Source organism: Prunus avium, chromosome 4 (genome assembly GCF_965620075.1).
Source record: "Prunus avium chromosome 4, drPruAviu1.hap1.1, whole genome shotgun sequence".
Taxonomy (NCBI): domain Eukaryota; kingdom Viridiplantae; phylum Streptophyta; class Magnoliopsida; order Rosales; family Rosaceae; genus Prunus; species Prunus avium.
The window spans coordinates 32,414,394-32,434,449 of NC_142287.1; the positions used below are offsets into that span (position 1 = coordinate 32,414,394).

Genomic DNA, 20,056 nt, shown 5'->3' on the forward strand with positions numbered 1-20,056 from the left:
GTAAAAGAACAAAATCTGAAACATCAAGGGAATATATTCTTCTTCTTCTTTTTAATGCATATGATTAGGTTTAGAATGGTTCTTTTTTTTTCCCCCTTTTTGGGGGAACGTTAGGAGTTCAAGCAAGGCATGTTAGGAAGTAGGGATTGCCTATGCAACAATGTTCGAAAAATCGCTAGGCGGGTGGCGGGGACCTAGCGCCAGTAATCGGGCCTAGGCACATTTTTTATATAATTATTTTGTATTATATATATATATATACAGAAATTCTCTTATGCGGACATCCGGACGTTATTATCGTGCAGACGCAGTGTATTTTGTACTACCCCTCTTTGTTTTCCTGCCTGTTTACAATAGCATCCGCACGATAATAACGTGCGGACATCCGGATAAGAGAATAACTGTATATATATATATATATATATATCAAAATTAATAATAAAAAAATTTATATATATGAGTCATATTATACATGCTTTGATATAAAGCAGGGTTGAAATAAAAACACAATTAGAGTTTTAGTATATGGATAATGGGCCCAAACCCATAAGAGAACCTTGTTAAAATATCAGCCCACAAGTGAAACACAGCATTTCACTAACCCTATCTTCACCCTTTTTTGGACGAACCCTTATCCTCACTTATCTCTCATCTCTCCGCCTCCATCGCCTCCCATCTCTCTCTACCTCCGTCGTCTCTCCTCTTTCTCTGCCACCATTAACTCCTCTTGCACGCCTTTGAAATAAGATAAACCCAGCAGTAGCCAAAAAGAAAAGAAGAAAAATTCAAAAATACCTCTGACGAGTAGAGAAGAAGCCGTCGCTGCCACTGGTTGCGTCGAGAAGAGTAGAGAACCAGCCACCCGACCCGCCCAGCCAGCCTAGGCGAGCCCCCTGGCGCCTACTCTAACGATTAGGATGAAATCGCGACGGTGTCCTCCGGCCTAGCACCTAGGCGCCGCCTAGGAGCCGCCTAGGCGGCCGCCTAGGCCGATTTTTCAAACACTAGGAAACAATGGCTAACAAGACCACAACTTGAATAGTTTCAAGGGATGAAAACATCAGTAGTTGATTGGATTTGAACCAGCAGAAACAAATGACTAGCAGTACACAAACAACATGATATTTCAGTTTTCCAATATTTGAACATTTACAGACTAAGTCTCATTCTTGCCCGAGTAATGATGACGGAAAACGCACGAGAAGTCTTCGGTTTCATGACCATCCTCACAAAGCTCTGTATATCTGCACAACACATCAGTTTAGTTTATGATAATTAGATATGAAAGTTATGCGAGCCACAGAAATGGGCTCAGAAAGAAAGAGGGAATGAATTACATCTCTTGTGCTTGGGATGTCAATGGGCATTTAAGGCCAACCTCTTTGGCTGACGTTGCACCAAGGTTTAGATCTTTAGCCTGCAATTCATAGAATACAATCATCAATTCTCATCTCAGTACCCCTAAAAAATGTTTTTGAGGACTTGAAATTTCCTGTAAGGCTCATAAGCAATGTGTTAAGGCTTTGCAGAGACCAAAGAGAAAGAAAACTGCCCAATGGAGACCATAACAAACAGAAATTGCACCACTAGAGCATGTTTGACAAACAGGATCAAACTAACTTACCATAAGTTTCGAAGCGAACCCACCATCATAGTTCCTCGACGAGGGCACCCCTTCCATCACTCCAGGCACTGGATTATAACTATCACTGTGATCATGCATGCCATGTTCTCAGTGTCAAGTGTATAATAAACCAATTGGAAACACAAACCTTACCCAAATATGAGCCAAAGCCCGAAGATATTCCCCATATATTTGTGTGTGCAGGTGTGTGTAGGGGCAAGATCAAATCGGCAGCAATGTAAAAACAGCAAGTAAAGATTTTTGGTAGAATGAGAGTATGATCTTTTCTGTAACAGTGTAATTGAATTACACTATTGAAGATAGATTACAAGAGTAACCTTTATGTGACTACAAAAATGCAAAAGTTCCCTAAGCTACAATGTATGGTGTATTCAAACAATACCTACTCCAACAGCGACCACTGGAAGAGTTGAGTACTCTTGTCAAAGTACTGGCGGAAATTCCCAGAGACTGGCCAAGGGCAAGAGATTCTGAGACACCAAGCATACTAATAGCCATTGCCAAATTATTGCAGATCTTTGCTGCCTATATAGCAAACGTCTAAAGATGTCAAATACTCTGCAACAAATTCAGGTAGTAGCATGAAAATTCTCAGAAAGCTGAAGATATAGTATTTTTGGTGCAGTATAGACGTGAGAACTTACTGAACCATTTCCTGGTCCACCACAAAAAACTGTGTTCTTGCCCATTGAAAGGAATAAAGATTTTGCAGCTAGATAAGCTTCCTCAGAGCCACCAACCTGCAGACATGCTATCTCTTGATCATGATTTATGACTCACGAGTTAGATATCACCACCCTAGGTACAATTCCTCCTCACCCTCTAAAAGCATATATCCTGTTTATGTGCATATGATAACTAGGAATGGCAAGAAGAAAACAACACCTAGGAAATATACTGAACAGTAAATTAGTGTCTCTCATAAATGAAACTAGAAATCTAGATCAAGAAACTCAGCTTCTTTACTTCCATAAAGCCAAATAGGAAGGAGCCTTCTGTCAACCTTTGTTTAGCAACCCTTTAACAATTTAATACTGAAGAAAAACCCCAACTTAGGGATGCATGTTTTTCTCTCTTCGAGATAACTACATCAGACTTACATCTACTGACTTTGGATGTCAAAACTGAAATTATACCATGAAAGTAAGAGTCCCAGCTTCTGCAGCAAGAACACCTCCAGATACAGGAGCATCCAACATGGCAGGCTTCCTGGCATAATCTACACCAAATAAAATATAACAAATCAGTTAGCAGAAATTTCTTTAAATACTTTTTTTTAATAAATGAAGAGAAAAATTGCATTTTTCCACAACCTCAACCGTTTGATATTTAAAAAAATGTAATGGTAGATTGAGCAGAAACTGACAAACAGACAAATTAAATGACAGTCTGCTATTGTACCTCTTTTCTCCTTTAAAGTACAGTTAGACACAGCAAGAGAAAGCTTTCTCGATGTTTGCGGATCGATAGTAGATGAATCTATTAATAACCATGGTCGCAATTCCCCTCCATGAAGCAAGCCATTAGGTCCAGTATAAACATCATATACCTGCATTTGGGGTAAAAAAAGGTTCACATTGTACAGTTCATTTGGAAGAAGAAAACCTCAAAATTGAAAACTACAAACTGAATCTTCACATATCCTATAAATCTTTGGTGAAAGTTTTAGCAACAGTGAATTAAACTTTCCAGAATATAGAGCTTAATAAGTAAATGAATAAAACACAGATGAAAACATCAAAAGATGAATCCTTCGTGGCACTAAATTCAAGTTGGCTCTGACTATAGGCTTAGTAAATAATGGAAGACAATGAAAATTTAATTTTTTCGAAAAATGGAATCTATATACCTATGAAGAGGATGACAAAAACTAAGAAACTCACATGAGATGAGGAAGGCAGCATTGTGATTACAACATCACTAGCTTCTGCAACTTCTAAAGGGGTTTCTTTTGTAGCAACTCCCATGTCAGAGAACTTCTTCATAGCATTGCAGTTTCTAAAATCAAAATAAAAAATCCGATGTGGCATCATTATTTTACATCAGATATGTACAGAGCAAACTTTTCAGGAACATAACTGCCTGATTCTAAATCACCATTAAAAACATGGTGATGCCCCTTTGTACATAAATAAGACTGGGATTAGCATTGCCTCAGATATTTGATACTTTTGATTACTCATCAGTAAAAGATATGTATAATTGAATGAGATCCAGAAAGTTTGTAAAAAAAGATAAAAATACATTACATGTCATGAACAGCTACTCGGTATCCAGCCTTAATTAGATTATTTGCCATTCTGGATCCCATATTTCCCAGTCCTACAAACCCAACACTCTGCAATTCATCATTCAGACAATATAAATGTACAGGACTCACAAAAATCCACTATAACAGTAGATATCTGCAAAATGTTTCTGTATTCTAAAAGAAGTGATAACCTGACATCAGAAACAAAAGCAATGAACAAGTCCATAAAATTTTCAAAAACCCAACTGAGAACTGGTGCAAACAGCTTAATTATGCAAATGTAAATTTAATTTAAAGAACAGAATTTTGTTTCATCAATTTTCTCACAGACCCAGTTGAGAATTAACATAACACAACTCCAAGCAGCCTGAATTAGTGGGGTTTCAGTTTTTCAACTTATATCAAACATTTTCAATTTTACATCAAATACTTCCTTTTCTGGGCTCTTCATCTTCCAAGGTAAAAGCATCTACCATACCAGTTCCACTTGAAGATGAGAAAAATCAGAGCTTTACCTCAAATTGAGACGTGGCTTGTTCTGAATAAAATCTGCGTATTGGAGACTGAAGATAAAGAACGTTGATTGAGGAAAAGCATTTGGAAACATAATTCAGTGACCTCACTCTGTAGAAGATTGCCATGCTTAGCACTTGCAAACAATGACTGTGCTTAACAAATGAAATGATATAATACTAAAAACTACTATGTGTTGGTTTTGCTTGGAACGAAAAGACACTCGCAGAACAGAACACAAACATGGAATCTTTGTCATTTCTTTATTTATTTCTTATCTTAAAATCCACGTCATAGTATTTTTGTATCTCATGAATCATCTTTATCCAGTTGACTTTTCCATCCAAATTATTCGCTCACACATGAAATTAACTGATAAGCACTTGGAATTAGCTTCTTCTTTTTTTTTTTTTTTTTTCTTTTATTGGTTTACCTCTGTTTTTCAGAAAAAATGACCTGCACCTGCTTCAATAGTTCAGCAGAAAAAGAAAAACGTTAACCCTCAACCTTTTTTATACGTAGGACAATGTGGTAAAGCACAGGGCCATATTCAAAGAACACTGCTGCTTATGGTTTGCTTTAATAGTTTAAAGAATGGTATGCGATGATACTTTTTTTTTCAGTTACAGTATGCGATGATACTTTTTTTGGATGAGATCCAAGGGTGTCCACCGCCGACAGTAGTGACTAATCCCTTTCGCCGCGGGAGCTCTTCAAAGGAGGTAAATAGCTGGCCACGAAATGCGCTCCATTCCCATGGGCGGAGATCGAACCCCCAACCACATGGTTAAGGAATGAGGTGAGCTACCACCACACCACACCACACCACATCTCATGATTAGTATGCGATGATACTTTGTTAGCCTGTGAATCATGCTCGGAAATATACCATAACCATAGCACAAATTACAACTCTTTCCAAACCCGTTTGCAAGGCCACCCTCTCCTGTCACATTCTTCATTAGGCCCTTGCAAAGGGATGGTGTGGCTCGTCATGGAAGTGGAACAAAGTCTTAAAACAAAAATTGCATCCTTTGAAATATGCTCCATTTACACAATGGTTAATTAGCTGATCACACTAGAACACCAAAAGATACAAAAGGGAGGCCAATGAGATATTAAATTCCCTCCCAGAAAGGAAAAAGTTCAAATAAGTTAATTCAAAACCCAACTATATGGAGGAGAGATCCTCATATATAGTCTTAATACCTGGCCTCTCAGAAACAGACCGTATACATCGTAAAGATATACCAAGGACCTCCTTCATTCCCTTCTCTGCTGCTGGCATTCCCATATCTGGCACCAATGTAGCATCAAAACAATCAGAGCCACGGCCTTCTGCTACCCTCAACCGAACCCAATCTGTCAAATCAACCCCACCTGCTTCACCTGAAATCACATCGCCAGCACACCTTCCAGTTAAAAGTTCCAACAGTATCACTCCAAAGGCATAAACATCAGACTTAAAGGAGGGAAGTGGCTTCTTGGAAGAAGCCAACTCTGGTGCACGGTAACCTAGCACACCAGCATCAAGAATCTGTTCAATGGTGCCAGCTTGGGTCATGAGGCGGTGGAGGCAGTAATCAGCAACACGGGCATTCAGGTCAGGCCCGTCCAACAAAATATTTGTTGCTTTAAGGTTACCGTGCGGAACAGCACGATCAAAATGGAGATAGTTCAGGCCACGTGCAACATCAACTGCAATTTTGAGCCGTTGGACCCAGGTCAATGGAGGGCCCTTTCTTCCTGGCCGGTCTGAGAATAATTTAGGCTCATCAGAAATGCAAAGTGAAGGTTACACATATATGAACGCACACACAGATACATACTTTATATATATACACACACATATGTACATATGTCGAGAGAGAGAGAGAGAGATGAATGAAGTAGGGCAAAAGAATTTTCTTCAACAATCAAAAGAGAGGATAAAGATCATAATACAAGTCATGCATTATATTTCCCCAGTTTCATATTGATGAGTAACAAAAGATAAAAGCAAGATAAATAGGTTGAAGAGACTAACAGAAAACAGCTTACCGTAAAGAAAGCTTGCAAGACTTCCAGGTGAGATATAATCTGAAAGAATGAGCTTCTCATGCTGTGTGGGGCCCCAATAGTACCCTCTCAAACCTACAACATTTGGATGCCTCATGTTTGCAAATTTTTTAGCCTCCTTCGCAAACTCCTTTTTCTGTTTTGCCACCCCTTCTCTCAACCACTTAACTGTCAAGAACAGCCCATTATCAAGTGTTGCCTTATAAGAAGTCCCATGGCTACTTCTCCCCAGAACTTCAGCGGGGGCCCTTGACAGCTCCTCAGGGGTTAATGCAATTGTATCATCAAGAAAATGCAGCTCACCAACCAATCTATCCGGCGACCTCACATCCAGTCTTGCAAGGTTTTCTGCAGTGAATGACTCTCCAGATTCTGGTGACCAAGAATAATGGCTGTGCTTTGCAGGGGAGAAGCCAGTTACAGCCGCAACTTTTTTGTCAGGGCTGACAATTTCAGATGATGATCCTTTTTGTGAAGCCACAAGATCCTCAGCTGAAACAACCAAACCACCACCATTGTCTGTTCCACGTACACCAGATGGGTTTGGTGGAGCGCGTCTGTGGTTGTCTTTGGTTGTAGTATGCTCCGATGGGATTCTTCTTGACATGCGAATGTAGTGTATGAAGATAGCAAGCAAAAGAAGAATGAAGACAGCAACCACACATGAAACTATAATAATTACTTTGACAATTGTATTGATTGGTTTCCTCTTCGAATTTTCAGTTGGGGAACTGGTCGATCCAGGAGGACCATTTGGAAAATGCAAACGTGTATTCCCCGGATGGAAGGAAGAACTTGGAAACTTTTTCAAATTGTCTGGGACATCTCCAGAAAGATCATTGTATGAAGCATTAAAGCTTTCAAGACTGTTAGGCAAGTTATTTGGCAAAGGACCTGTAAAATGATTCTGCGATATGTCTAATGAGCTTAATGTGGTCATGTCAGTGATGGAAGTCGGCAGAGAGCCAGAAAAATTATTTCTCGCCATATTAAGCACTTTAAGTCCCTTCAATGAACCAAAATGATCAGGGAAATAGCCACTAAGCTGGTTCTGAGAAAGATCAAGAACCTGAAGATTTGACTCACTTGACAATGGAGATGAAATGTTAATAGAGCCAGTGAGTAAATTATTATGAAGGTGGAGTTCTTGCAAAGTGGGCATTGCTAGCAACTCAGCTAGAACGGTTCCATCTAACTGATTAGAACTGAGATCTAGGACACTAATCTTCGGATACTGTGTTATAACACTTGCTATGGAACTACTAAGAGCGTTATGGGAGAGATTGAGATAATTTAAACGCAGAAATTGCGGGGTCACATCAGGAATGGGCCCTGTCAAATGATTTTGACTCAGATCAAGAAATTCAATGTTCCCCCATTTCACCATCCTGGTTAAGTTTCCTTCGAATTTGTTATGTGATAGATCAAGTACAGCACAACTTCCAGTCAGCAATGGCAACTCACCAGTAAGCCCATTTGAGGAGAGATTGAGGATTCGCAGATTTGTTGATGTAATCATATTTATTGGTCCTGAGAGATGAACTTCAATGAGAGAGGCATGCTAACACACTAAGCACAAATGACTAAAGTAAAAGAAGCACAAAGACAGTTTCGCAAGTAAATAAACCAAGGCAAAATGTAGTAAGTAAAAGTACCTGAGAGATTGTTGCCACTCAAATCTAGTTCACTTAAAACTAGAGAATCTCCTTTTAATACACCATTAGGAATATCTCCAGTAAATCTGTTGTTGCTGAGTTTGAGGACTTGGAGGTCATAGACAAAATTAAATCCAGGCAATTCCCCTGACAGCTGGTTGTAGCTGAGATCCAACACCTTCAAGTTTTCAAACATCTGTAGCTCACCCCCACTTACCAGTGACCCAGTGAGCTGGTTGTGGCTAAGATTCAAGTACTTAATAGTCTCAGAAAGAGGAGGTAGAAATTTCTGCTGCTGTGAACTGGAACTAGAAAACATATTGCCACTAAAATCCACATGAGTGGCACTTGATAGCATAAAAAATCCCACATCGATATGACCATCGAGCATATTCCCATGCAAGTCAAGCACATCAAGACTTGAAATTAGTTCAAACCCCTTAGGTATTCTCTTGGTAAATTCATTTAAAGACAGATTTAGAGATACCAGATTAGACAGCTTTGTCAACGATGTCGGAAGTGGGCCGGACAAGGAGTTGCGACTCAAGTCCAATGACTGGACTGAGGAAAGCCCTGAAATCGAATCTGGAATAGAGCCCGAGAAGTTATTACCACCTAATGAGAGGTTCCTTAAGCTCCCTAACCTACTAATTCCGGGTGGTAAAGATGAAGAAAATAAATTATTGGAGAGATCAAGAAACTCAAGGCTTTTGAAGTCGGCTATGTTGTCGGGAATCTTCCCCATTATCGTATTATTGGCCATGGAAAGTTTCACCAGCTTCGTTAGATTCGAAAACACGCTCAAGTCCACATCCGCGGAGAGACTCAAATTATCAAGGACAACTCCAGCAACATTTCCACCATTACATACGACTCCATTCCAAGAAGAAGGACAGCCATCAAAGTCAATGGACTCATCATTCCAAGAATTGAGGACATAACCAGTGGGATCATGCTTGATACCCTTCTTGAACTGAAGCAGAGCCAAAATATCTTGTGAAGGAAGCTGCCCCATGGCAGAAATAAGAAGAAGGGACAGCACTAATAGCCGACGGAGCATAGTTGGCCTATCAATGGCTTCACCCAATGGAAACAAAAGCTCGATGTTAGAACAAAAATGAAACTTTAAGCTCTATAACCAACAAATTCAAGCAGGCACGACAATATTCCCAGGGCCAACTACGGTATGATACAGAACCCTGCAATGCTTCCTTTAATTTCAAGATAATGAGAAATAGCTATCTATGTTCTGAAGGAAAGGGGTATTTCGAGCTCACAAATCCACTGAGTGAAAGAAACCCAACTAATTTGCTAACTATTTTGCAATAAAACAATGGTCATGCCACACCCATCAATGAACACCATGAGTGATCAACAGTTCAGAAAGCAAACAATGAGTTGGAATCACACATGCAACCAGAACCCAATATTTTATCAAAATAACACCTTTTCCTAAGAACGAACCAAATCTTTAAAGTTCAGAGCTTCAAGAACCGATTCTCCTCTCTGAAGAAAAACAAAAATGATTTCAACGATACAGCACAGCTTTAGACTACACAGACTCAGAGCAGTAAATGACAGAAATAAACAACGCAAGCTGAGTCACCTTTAAAGATCTAACAGCATCTTCCTACTAAGACCCCATTTTTAGGAACAATGTGGCCCCGTACAAACCAACCCTCTACAAAGACTCAAGCTTTGAAACAAACCACACTCAGAAACAGCTACAAAATTACACACGGGGTGTAGTGGTACCTTACCTCCTCCACATTGCTTCACAGAGCGCAGCACAATCAGCTACAACAAACCCATGAACAAACTAGAAGTGGGCTTCAAATTGCAAACCAGGCTGCATTAAGGAAAGGGACCCAGGAGAATTTTTAACAACCACAAAAACCCTAAAAAAAAAGGTACCTTTGGCTTCTTAACAGTCCAAAAACCTTCTCTTTCTTTAATGAAAGTAAAAACAAAAACCTTTAGAAAGGCAATACCTTTGCACTCTTCTTTCTCTTTGCACTTTAAGACAGGCATGTGGAGACACTAAAGAAAAAACCAAATGGTTCTGCTTTGGGTAATTAAACAAAAAACCCTAGCTTTGTACCTTTCTTACTTCTTTTTAATGGTAGCCATTGAGAAAGTAAGCGGGAAAATGCAAGGGGTTTTTAGGGTGTAATTTAGGGGCTTACCCGCCAAAACAGGGGACAGAATCTCTCACTTTCCTAGTGGACGTCAAAGAATTTATTAAATCCAGTTTAAGATTATCACTTTTTGGGGACTTAAAAAAAGTAAAAAAGTCTGAGGAAAGAGGCATGGAGGGTTGTGTGGACAGTGCCATGTAGGACTGAGGAGGGCTCCACCACTGCCCCTTTGACCACGTTCTTCACATCAATCAAGTTCCAATATGACCCAAGAGGTGGAGTAGGTGGATGCATAATGATATGCTGTGGCAACAGGACCCAGAGGCATACCAGCAGGACCATTCTGATAATGACACGTACAAAGGCACCCACTTCCCACAAATCGTTTGACATTTTCCTTTTGGAGCAGAAAAGCAGATTGACATTACATGAGTATATAGTCCCCTTCTCGTGAGTGCAATCCACAGGTTTTGTTGTGTGACTTGTTGGTATTTAGATCGAGAGGACCACAAGAAAAGGAGACGGGAAAAGGTGGTCCCCACTTGAAGATTGCATTGTCTTCTGTTGGGACAATGCCAAAACCATTGACAGTGCTCTGGTTTTATTAGAACAGTTGAAATCAGAGATTATTTGGTATAATCCAAATCCAACTACAAAATTTTAACCTAACGTGCACATTGTCTTTCTCTTTCTTCCCCCTAAGCAACAAGTATGTTGTTGTGTTTGCTTTTCAACATCTGCAATTCAAAGTTTGACAAGGTATCTTTTTACCAAAGTAAAATGGCGATGGGGTATGGGTATGGCCAAACCAAAAGGGCTGAGAAGAGCAAGGAACCACCCAGAATAAAAAATCAACCCGCTACAGTTTTGGGCTCAATGCACGATAGTGCAAACTTTATCGTTGGTAAGCTTTAGTGCTAAGTTTGGAACCATAACAACTTGAACCTTTTTCATTTAATAAGTAAAATGTCCCCCTTTTTTTAATGATTTACTGGGTAGGGTAGGGAGGAGTGGGAGGGGAGTGGAGGGATAAATAGTAGGAGATCGGGCAGAGGAAGGTTGAGGCTGCCGGTGGGTGGCCGCATAAGAGTCTGGATGAGACGAGAGAAAGAGAAGATGGATTTTTTCCGGCTGAGATGAGGCCTGGAACTGCACCATTATAGCATGTCCTTTTAACTTTTGGCTAAAGTAGCATTCCGTGAAGTGTAAAGGGATATATTCTCTTAGGTTAAATTTTAACGTAAAAGGTTCGTACACATGAATATAAAATGACAAAAATTAAACGTTAAAATTGCTCCAACTGAGTAATCAAATCCTAAATGAATTTGAAAACTAGAAGAGATGTCAAAAATAACATATCAAAAAACTTGATGTCAAATATTATTTCAATATTTTTAGTCATTAACCCCACTATCATTTACTCTCTTTTAAAGTCTTGTGCATCATATGAGCCCCCATTTACTTTTAAAAATATAATATAATAACATGATATTTGGCATTTCGGGTGGAGTTAAATTTTTTCGTAAGTGTCAAATTGTCACATAAGCCATCAAATTCAAATTTGACATTTTGCATTTGACATCTCCCTTGGAGATGCTCTAGAGAAAGAAAAAGATAAAAACTTTAACTTAATAATAGGGAGAATCAAAGGATATTCAAATTAGAAGGGAGATCTGGTTGAAGAAAATTCAGATAAACGCGTTATGCTTTGTATTATCCATTCACTCTCCATAAGCCTACAATCACAACTTCCAACATATATCGAAGAGTGGCAACCGAACTAGATGAACAAAAATTTGGCCAGGAAATACAATAACATGTTACAGGTAATTCTTCATTTCACGATGCAAGTATACAATCATAAGAATGATCCATCTCCAAATGCTCTCTCTGAATCAGCAAATTGATATATGCTATGCTGGAGAGGTCTAACTATCTCACTTCTTGCCACCCCCAGAAACATTAAACTTGAAAAATATCACATCAGCATCTTGGACCACGTATGTCTTCCCCTCCTGTCTGTACTTACCAGCAGCCTGCGAAAAATTGAAAGAGCATGAAATAAATTAGGATGTTAAACCCATTATAATTCCTCATAGAATAGAGCAAATAGGTGATGAAACATCAGAGGGCCCTCTTTGGAACCTATTATTCTAAAATTCAAAGCTATTGACACTAGAAGCCTTTAGGTGAGTTCCATAAAAATCTTATGGAGGCATCTGAATTTCAAATCAATACATCTTTTCAAAACTCATTAGTCCTTTCTTTTTCCAGTTCATTATACACCGTAAACAAAATACAATATTTCATTTTTCTTCATATGCTAGATAGTACCCTTTCTAGTCTGATGTAGCTTCTACTCTCATACTGACCAGGCAAGGTTTGTAAGAGGTAAACCTCAATTATACAAGGAATCTGGAGCAAGTAACATTTAATGACTTATGTTAGTCCTATTCTTGATACTTGAAATTGGAAATATCCGAGTCCCTAAACAATTGGGGAGTGGGGCCGCAGACAAAAAGCAAGAAACTAAGAAAATTTGATTTTAGCCTTCTACTCATGTATGATTCTGCCAAATGAAGGGGGTAAAAAAAACCCAAAACCAATTATTCTGTAGATTGGTAGCTTGGTAAGAAGCATAATAATCTTACTGATTCCATGATCTCGTCAGTCCTACCAAATCCAAATACTGGAATGTGAAAAGAATTTGGGCTATCTAGGGTCTAGGAACACAATCCTACGCTTTGGATCATGATCTAAATGACCATGTCATGGAAGCAATGATATGATCAAAAAATAGTTTTAAAGCATATATATTACATTGGTCAGAACATATCCCATACCTTAACAGCCGGCTCACTACCTAGTTCCTTCAGATCTTCAAATTTCATCACCTGTAAATTTAAAAACAGGCAGGAGCACTTTAGTGATTATAGCAGAGAAGCAACAATATAACGGTTATAGCAGACGGGACAGGATGGGGTGGTCCCTACAACAAGATCGCGATAATAGAAAGAATAGTTTGTTGATGCATTAGGTTCATATTTCAGAAAAGAAACAAAAGAAAGGGCAATGGGAAGGTGATAGCTCTTCAGTAGCAAGAAAGAAAAGAAAGGAACAATCTTTAACTTTTTTTCTTCGATTTCTTTTTCTAAGCATAATTTTGAATAGAAAAGACATTCACAAATGAAATTTCTTGTATTTGTAAATCGTATATTGGAATTAGAACTAGTAAAGATATTACTAAAGAAGAATTATTGTCAGACAAGATTGAATACATAAGGTAGGAACAACCTCAGCACAAATAAACCCTTTCTCGAAATCAGTATGGATGGCCCCTGCAGCTTGAGGAGCTTTTGTCTGCCGCCTAATTTGCCAGCACTTCACCTGCCAATGGTATTTGTAGTTGGTAGACTCAGACCAAGTACATAAAACTAAGGCTGTGTTGGAACATGCTGATGACACCAAAAGAAATTACTTACCTTTTTGGTGATGCTATCAATTTACTACCTAAATTATGACATTTAATTCTTAAAATTTTCATATAAATTATAACATAAACAAATTTTGAGCAAAGACATTAATTAAAAAGAATGGTAATGAGGACAAATATTATAATATTTTACCTCATCAGGGCCAGCAGTGAAAAAGTATATGAGATTAATCGCTGAAAATCCAGTCTTTATGATCTTGGTAAGGGCACTGTAGCAGATTTGATCCAGTCAGCATAGAGCATAGATATTTGATACTACATGCATATCTAGTCTGTTCCTACACTGCAAAACTCTAAGGGCTTATTTCCAATATAGATTAGGCATTAAGGGACTCCAACTACAATGACCAATCTGATTTTGGTAGTACCAACGTATATAGGTTACTCAAGAATCAGGACAATAGTAACCAGTCTGGTTTAAACCAGTGGAAAAGATTGCCAAAGACCCCCTAACATGGACAGTATCAACACAACATAGAAATAAAAAAAACAGGAAAAATTCCCTAAAGGATGGGTTAAGAAGAAAAGACAGCAGTGTGTGCCTGTGTCGAAATAAATATAATTTTACTTTAGCTACTATTCCTTACTAAGATAACGAAAGATTTAAACCATATGTCAGAAGTCATTCAATCCTCACGACATATCAAGGGTTGAACTAACCTTTGTACGTTGTTCTGCTCACAATATTTTGCTGCTTCCTCTGGTGGCAAATCAGCAAGATTCCTTTCTAATGCACAGCTGAATGGAATAATTGGTTCACCTCCATGTTCCTGCACCCTGTAACATGGAAAGAAAAATGTTACCTTCATCACATGATTACTTTCAAGATTTAACATATTTAGTCACATTTTGGAGGAAAATGGTAGAATAAAACCTAAAAAATATTTTATTTTTAATTTTTAAACACCTTAAATCAATCTATGAAGTACGCAGTTTAAGTATTTCATAGGAAAAACAAACCTTTTTGAGTAAATCAAAAGTATGAATCCTAAAGGATACATTCATAGCAAGGCAGTTTGGTAAATAAAACATGTGAAAATTGAAAAGGATGCCAAGTGTAAACACAAAACAAGTTGCACTTTCTTGTATGGACTTAACCTACCGAACACACAAGGATGAAAACACACTGGCAAACGCATGCGAAAAATACACAAAGCAAGAGAGAGAATAGAGAAAACAAATATTTCAGAAAGTTGGCCATACCAAGCATGGATCTTTGGCAAGAATTTGTTCTTTTTCCTTTGGTAATCTTTCTCATTCATGTTAACCTGTGGAAATAATATAGGTACAGATATCGCCAAATCGTCATCCACACATAAAATAGCTAAAAAAACGAGAACCTGGTTTGGAGGCCAGACTAAATAAACATAAGCTCCCAAAAAGGCTTAGCAGCTGCACAATTTCTATAATTTGGCAGAGAATCTGATTTAGAACCAAATGTAAGAAACTGGAACGGTCCTTTGCATCTGGAAGTCAACCCCTATGGACTCTAGTGAACATTTATACAGGTTTCACCAATTTTTCTTTCTATGAGTACAATACTGTAATTATGGTCTATTCGAATATCTGAAAACAAGATCAATACTATACAACTCTTTCATCTGATTTTCTTTGAACGCCCCACCACAGATTCTTCACATGATTACATTCTCTTGAACGTTCCATCACATATTCTTCACATTATTACATTCTCATACAGTTTTGAAAGAAAACATGACATGCTCCTAAAAAAGGCAAGACATTAAGATTCCAACTGATTCAAGAGGAGGTCATGCAACCGATAAACCAAGACATTCATTTACAAGGAAAAAATATTTATATCATTCACATACGCTGATTGTACGAAGAACTATGGAGTAGAAGATACTGAACATAGAAGATAGATATAATATGCACCCAGTATAGAAAAATTACAAAGCCACCATGGTAACTGTTCCTGGCAGGAGTGTAACTTACCAAGTAAACAACAGGCTTGGCCGTTAGCAATTGAAAGGTATTCAAGATCTCGACTTCAGCAGCTTTCCACTCCCCTAGACGGACATCTTTTCCATCCTCAAGCCATGCCTTGATCTTTAGATACGCGATCATTGTTCAATTTAGTAAGTAACAAACAAAAATAAATCCTTAAATACATACTAGAGGATATTAAAGATTCTAAAACCAAAAGTATGACAAGCATAGTTCTCATATTATAGCCTCAATATTACTTACAAATTACAATACTCCAGATACATTACCATGACATACACAAAAAGGTTGCACGTCAAAGTCAAGATTCAAGAATATTAAACTAAATTATCTCATAAAACAAACCTTTTGGCATAGCTCATGCTCAATCTTTAACGCCTTTTCATTGCTCCTCTTCATGCTCTTTTCAAGATCTTCTATCCTCCTCTCCATGAATTCAATATCCTACAAAAACATAAGATATAACTCTCTTAAAAATCTATATGGACAGATAAGTTGCAACTCGAAAGATAGAAATGAACAAGCATAATGAGATTCAGAAATTTGGAAAGTAAGAGTAGAAAGGGAGCTACAGGGTTTAAATGCATTAAGTCACACTCGCACAGAGAAAGAGAATCACAAATGATGGTTTTAAATATAGATCATAAAAAAGCAACCAAGAATCAACCATAGTTAGGATATCATAGACAAGTAAAGCACACCTTTAAGCGCAATTCTGCACTAATAATCTCCAAATCCCTCACAGGATCCACAGTATCATCAACATGGATGATATCCGGATCTTCAAATGCACCTAGAAAAATGGTTAAAGAGAACAGTGAATTTTATAGTAGCAATACATTCATACAAGACCATTACAAAGAGGACAGACGAGAAGTCCATCAGATCCACCTCCTCAACAAAAACACATTAGCTGAATGACACTAAAAGGAATCTTTGAAAAATGCTTTGACAATGATGCCAAACAGAAGTTAAAACTAATTCCATCCAATAGCAGATCCATTTCCTCTGCTTTATCATAACAAAACCTATTGCTTCTTTCCATCCAAACAGTCCACATAAGAGCCAAACTGCACACCACCAAAGAGAATCGTCTTTCTTGCCCCCCATATCCAAGAAATTCTCCCTCAACAGGAAATACAACTTTGAGGACCAACCCACACCACTGTGAAGGTGAACATGCATAGGGTCTTCTTCTTTGAAGCATGTCACGGGTCACAATTATTTATGTTCTCATGACATAATAAAACCAACTGAAATTTGGATTGTACTGTGTAGACCAACCATCCAATTAACTTGCATGGCCCAAAGACATGATAAGTTAGAGAAAAGCTGTGACCTGTATACACATTAACTCTCCTTAGCTACTACAAGTGTTTCACTCCCCTCATAAAGAAGATTCTTTTTTAGTTTTTCTCAAACTTTAGCTACACTGTCCATCATCCTAAAGATAGACATGAAATAAATATGATACTACTCAAGACAGACTAATAAGTATAAGTCTCCCCTTAGTTCTTCATGTGAATATTAGAATCATACAGTTATTTGGCTGTTACAGAAGTACCATGCCTTCTAAGATAACAACATTCAAGCATGTAGTGCATCGAAAGTAGAAACATCTTACGTAAAACATGAAAGATGCCATCAACGGCACGGATATGGGATAAGAAACTGTTGCCCAACCCTTGTCCTTCGTGGGCACCTCGAACAAGTCCGGCTATATCATGGATTTCTAAAAAAGCTGAGACCTGCATATCAAAATGAATTGCACATGTTAAGAAAAGTTCAATAAAATTATATGCATGAACAATAAGCTTACCTACCAAAATGAAAAATTCAATTGCCTTTGTCAAAAATAATATCACCATTCATATAAACATATTTGGTTGCAGAAATAGGTAATTAAAATTGTGTTAGTAACCAAACAGGTAGATGGTCTGTTCCAGTTTCAACCCCTACTACAGTACCATCAACATTCATGAAAATTGCCCATAATACTAAGAAGGGGGGACCCAAACTTGGGATCCTATGGTGACCTGTCAATGTCCACCTGGTATTTTATTTTTCTTTAGTTGGTTTTTTCATCACTAAAAAGTTTTCATTTATGCCCTGGCGTTTGTAGATTATTGCAACCATCTAGGGAATCTATTGCTTGACAACCAACACTCAAGCAGCATGCAATAGATGGTAACGACTAAACTGATGAAAAAGATGCCAAACACTGAAATACTAAACAACTCATAGTAGGGTTCAATACATGGTAAGGATTAAAATCATAGAGATGCAAGCAATGACATTGAAGGGAACAATGTTAGTGTGACACAAGAGACAGTAAGATTAAAACGGGAGGACATGGCAGCAACGGCAATGATATACAAATAAAGAGAGTGCAAAAACTATCATGAAAATTCAAGGAAAAAAAAGGTCTAATAAGAATCAAGAGTCTGAATGGAAACGCAAAAAGGCAATCCATCAAATATCATAATTTTTAAAAATTGTCATAGTCTGAAAGATACCAAAACTACCAGCCAAACCTGATCTCAGTAGTTAGCAGAAAACCATAACATAAGGCTTCCCACAGTAAATCATGTCAGAGACAAACCTCGCTTTTTGGCTTGTACAATTGACAAAGCCAGTCAAATCGCTCATCGGGAACATTGACTCGGGCTTCATTGGGTTCAATTGTGCAGAAAGGGAAGTTCTCAGCAGGTATTGACAACTTTGTGAGAGTGTTAAAAAGAGTAGATTTTCCAACATTCGGCAATCCAACCTATCCAGAAACAAAAGCTTAGAGTACAATCACTTCATCATTTGCAATATTTAACTACTTTCCTTTTTAATGTGGACTTGCAAATGCAACAGAAAACTACAAAACTAAGTACAATTACAGCTCAACCTGAGAACTCAATAATTGGGGTAAAATATTAAATTGAACGCAAAATTTAAAGAAAATTTTCATTATATATATTTAACATGCATGATGCTGCGCTTTAAAAACAAATAAATGAAAAGGTCATAATAGCTCAACCCAAAAATTAACATATGGAATCGGCATCACTCAAAATTGTCTTACACGCTAATGAAGTGAAATGACCCAATTTTTTTTCAATTCCTGTTCATTTCCTAGTTTTCTGGGGAATCAAACAGAAAAATAAATTGATAAACATAATGAACAAACAGGGATATGAGCTTACAATGCCAATCTTAAGGTGAGATGAGAATCGGCCAAGGATGGGTCGCTCAGCTGGTGCTTCCTTAGCTTTTGCAGATTTGGGAGGCATTTTGAGATTATGAGCAAGACGAAGAGACGAAGCGAGCAGCTGAGAGTTTCTAGGGTTTTGTACGGAGTGAGGTGGTACGGTGGTTTAAGGAGAAAGGAGAGTAAAAGATTTCAGTTATCAGTTCTGAGCTTTTTTATACCCAACGGTTCGAACCCTAGTGAGCAGTTGACACTCACACTCGCGTTAGCCCAACGCACGACTTCACAAGGAGCTGATTTTTTTATCTTTCTTTTTTTCTAAAAGAAACCTAGCTAGTGGAAAAAGGCCTTCATTTGCAAATAAGTGGTCTCACGTTCGAACCCTCATGTCACTTTGACAATATGTGTGAGAAAATCCCTTCCTTCACATCGCTTGAATAAATAAATAACCAATATAGAGGTTTTTATTTACTCAAATTTTGAGCTCTCTCTTTTACTTTTATCTTTTTCAGAAAAAAATTATAGCATGTATTAACGTACTTGGCTCTTTACTTTTGTTTTTTGGCCAACTTCTTTAATTTAATATATATAATTAAGTAAAATTTTAGCCTTTTTTAATTACTTTAATTAGTAATTATGTTTCAATTATTATTTCTTAGTTAATATTTAAATATTTTATTAATTTCATAAATTACTTAATAAATAGTAATTAATTTTTTGTTTGTTGAATATTAAATAATAATTAAAATATAATATATTTAAATAGTATAGCCAGGCGACTATACTCTTTACATAGAATATTTCAAAAGTATAGATGTGCGACTATACTCCATAAATAAAATATTTTAATAGTATAGCCGCGGCTATACCCTTTAAATAGCATAATCCGAATTTCTCTTTTTAATTACTTTAATTAGTAGTAATGTTTTAATTATTATTACTTAATGAATAATTAATATTCAAATATTTTATACAGGAATGAAATTAAAAAATTAATTACTATTTATTAAGTAATATGATTTATGAAGTAAATTAAAATATTTAATACTAATTATTCACTAAAGAAATAATATTAATGAAAGTAATTAAATAAGACTCAGATATTATTTAAACCGTATAGCCTTGCGGCTATACTC

The 20,056-nt window shown here is 37.4% G+C and overlaps 3 protein-coding genes across 9 annotated transcripts; all 3 read right to left on the reverse strand.

Moving 5' to 3' along the window:
• Positions 1-1,008: 1,008 nt before the first annotated feature.
• Positions 1,009-4,649, reverse strand: LOC110758641 (6-phosphogluconate dehydrogenase family protein). 3 transcript variants are annotated; one of them, XM_021960548.2, is made up of 10 exons: positions 4,412-4,646; positions 3,895-3,983; positions 3,529-3,643; positions 3,047-3,194; positions 2,782-2,864; positions 2,290-2,385; positions 2,028-2,170; positions 1,625-1,709; positions 1,338-1,417; positions 1,009-1,244 (listed from the first exon to the last, which is right to left on the reverse strand). In XM_021960548.2, the coding sequence occupies exons 1-10, from the start codon at positions 4,535-4,537 to the stop codon at positions 1,157-1,159; spliced, it is 1,053 nt and encodes a 350-aa protein (XP_021816240.2). In that variant the 5' UTR covers positions 4,538-4,646; the 3' UTR covers positions 1,009-1,156. The 3 variants fall into 3 exon arrangements, with proteins under 3 accessions (XP_021816240.2, XP_021816241.2, XP_088107454.1); XM_021960549.2 differs by lacking the exon at positions 3,895-3,983 and having other exon boundaries at positions 4,412-4,641; XM_088251328.1 differs by lacking the exons at positions 3,529-3,643; positions 3,895-3,983 and having other exon boundaries at positions 4,412-4,649.
• A 775-nt stretch (positions 4,650-5,424) lies between these two features.
• GHR1 (Leucine-rich receptor-like protein kinase family protein) lies at positions 5,425-10,254 on the reverse strand. 4 transcript variants are annotated; one of them, XM_088252195.1, is made up of 5 exons: positions 10,114-10,254; positions 9,883-9,971; positions 8,123-9,199; positions 6,450-7,997; positions 5,425-6,164 (listed from the first exon to the last, which is right to left on the reverse strand). In XM_088252195.1, the coding sequence occupies exons 3-5, from the start codon at positions 9,180-9,182 to the stop codon at positions 5,581-5,583; spliced, it is 3,192 nt and encodes a 1,063-aa protein (XP_088108321.1). In that variant the 5' UTR covers positions 9,183-9,199; positions 9,883-9,971; positions 10,114-10,254; the 3' UTR covers positions 5,425-5,580. The 4 variants fall into 4 exon arrangements, with proteins under 4 accessions (XP_088108321.1, XP_021816223.2, XP_021816224.2 ...); XM_021960531.2 differs by having other exon boundaries at positions 8,123-9,628; XM_021960532.2 differs by lacking the exon at positions 10,114-10,254 and having other exon boundaries at positions 9,883-10,067.
• A 1,693-nt stretch (positions 10,255-11,947) lies between these two features.
• On the reverse strand, positions 11,948-19,197 carry LOC110758627 (GTP binding protein). 2 transcript variants are annotated; one of them, XM_021960529.2, is made up of 12 exons: positions 18,916-19,193; positions 18,324-18,491; positions 17,346-17,469; positions 16,423-16,514; positions 16,067-16,165; positions 15,710-15,823; positions 14,957-15,021; positions 14,414-14,530; positions 13,887-13,962; positions 13,555-13,647; positions 13,104-13,154; positions 11,948-12,296 (listed from the first exon to the last, which is right to left on the reverse strand). In XM_021960529.2, the coding sequence occupies exons 1-12, from the start codon at positions 19,000-19,002 to the stop codon at positions 12,198-12,200; spliced, it is 1,185 nt and encodes a 394-aa protein (XP_021816221.1). In that variant the 5' UTR covers positions 19,003-19,193; the 3' UTR covers positions 11,948-12,197. The 2 variants fall into 2 exon arrangements, with proteins under 2 accessions (XP_021816221.1, XP_088108287.1); XM_088252161.1 differs by lacking the exon at positions 13,555-13,647 and having other exon boundaries at positions 18,916-19,197.
• Between the last annotated feature and the right edge of the window lie 859 nt (positions 19,198-20,056).

Coding starts and splice junctions, on each gene's coding strand:
- LOC110758641 (XM_021960548.2), bottom strand. CDS start 4,537: ATGGCAATCTTCTACAGAGTGAGGTCACTGAATTATGTTTCCAAATGC. Junction 2,171..2,289: donor GTGGACCAGGAAATGGTTCA/GTAAGTTCTCAC, acceptor TTTGCTATATAG/GCAGCAAAGATCTGCAATAA. Junction 1,710..2,027: donor AGTGGTCGCTGTTGGAGTAG/GTATTGTTTGAA, acceptor GCATGATCACAG/TGATAGTTATAATCCAGTGC.
- GHR1 (XM_088252195.1), bottom strand. CDS start 9,182: ATGCTCCGTCGGCTATTAGTGCTGTCCCTTCTTCTTATTTCTGCCATG. Junction 7,998..8,122: donor GAGTGGCAACAATCTCTCAG/GTACTTTTACTT, acceptor TTCATCTCTCAG/GACCAATAAATATGATTACA. Junction 6,165..6,449: donor TCTTGCAAGCTTTCTTTACG/GTAAGCTGTTTT, acceptor AATTATTCTCAG/ACCGGCCAGGAAGAAAGGGC.
- LOC110758627 (XM_021960529.2), bottom strand. CDS start 19,002: ATGCCTCCCAAATCTGCAAAAGCTAAGGAAGCACCAGCTGAGCGACCC. Junction 17,470..18,323: donor TGTACAAGCCAAAAAGCGAG/GTTTGTCTCTGA, acceptor TTTGATATGCAG/GTCTCAGCTTTTTTAGAAAT. Junction 16,166..16,422: donor GTGCAGAATTGCGCTTAAAG/GTGTGCTTTACT, acceptor ATGTTTTTGTAG/GATATTGAATTCATGGAGAG.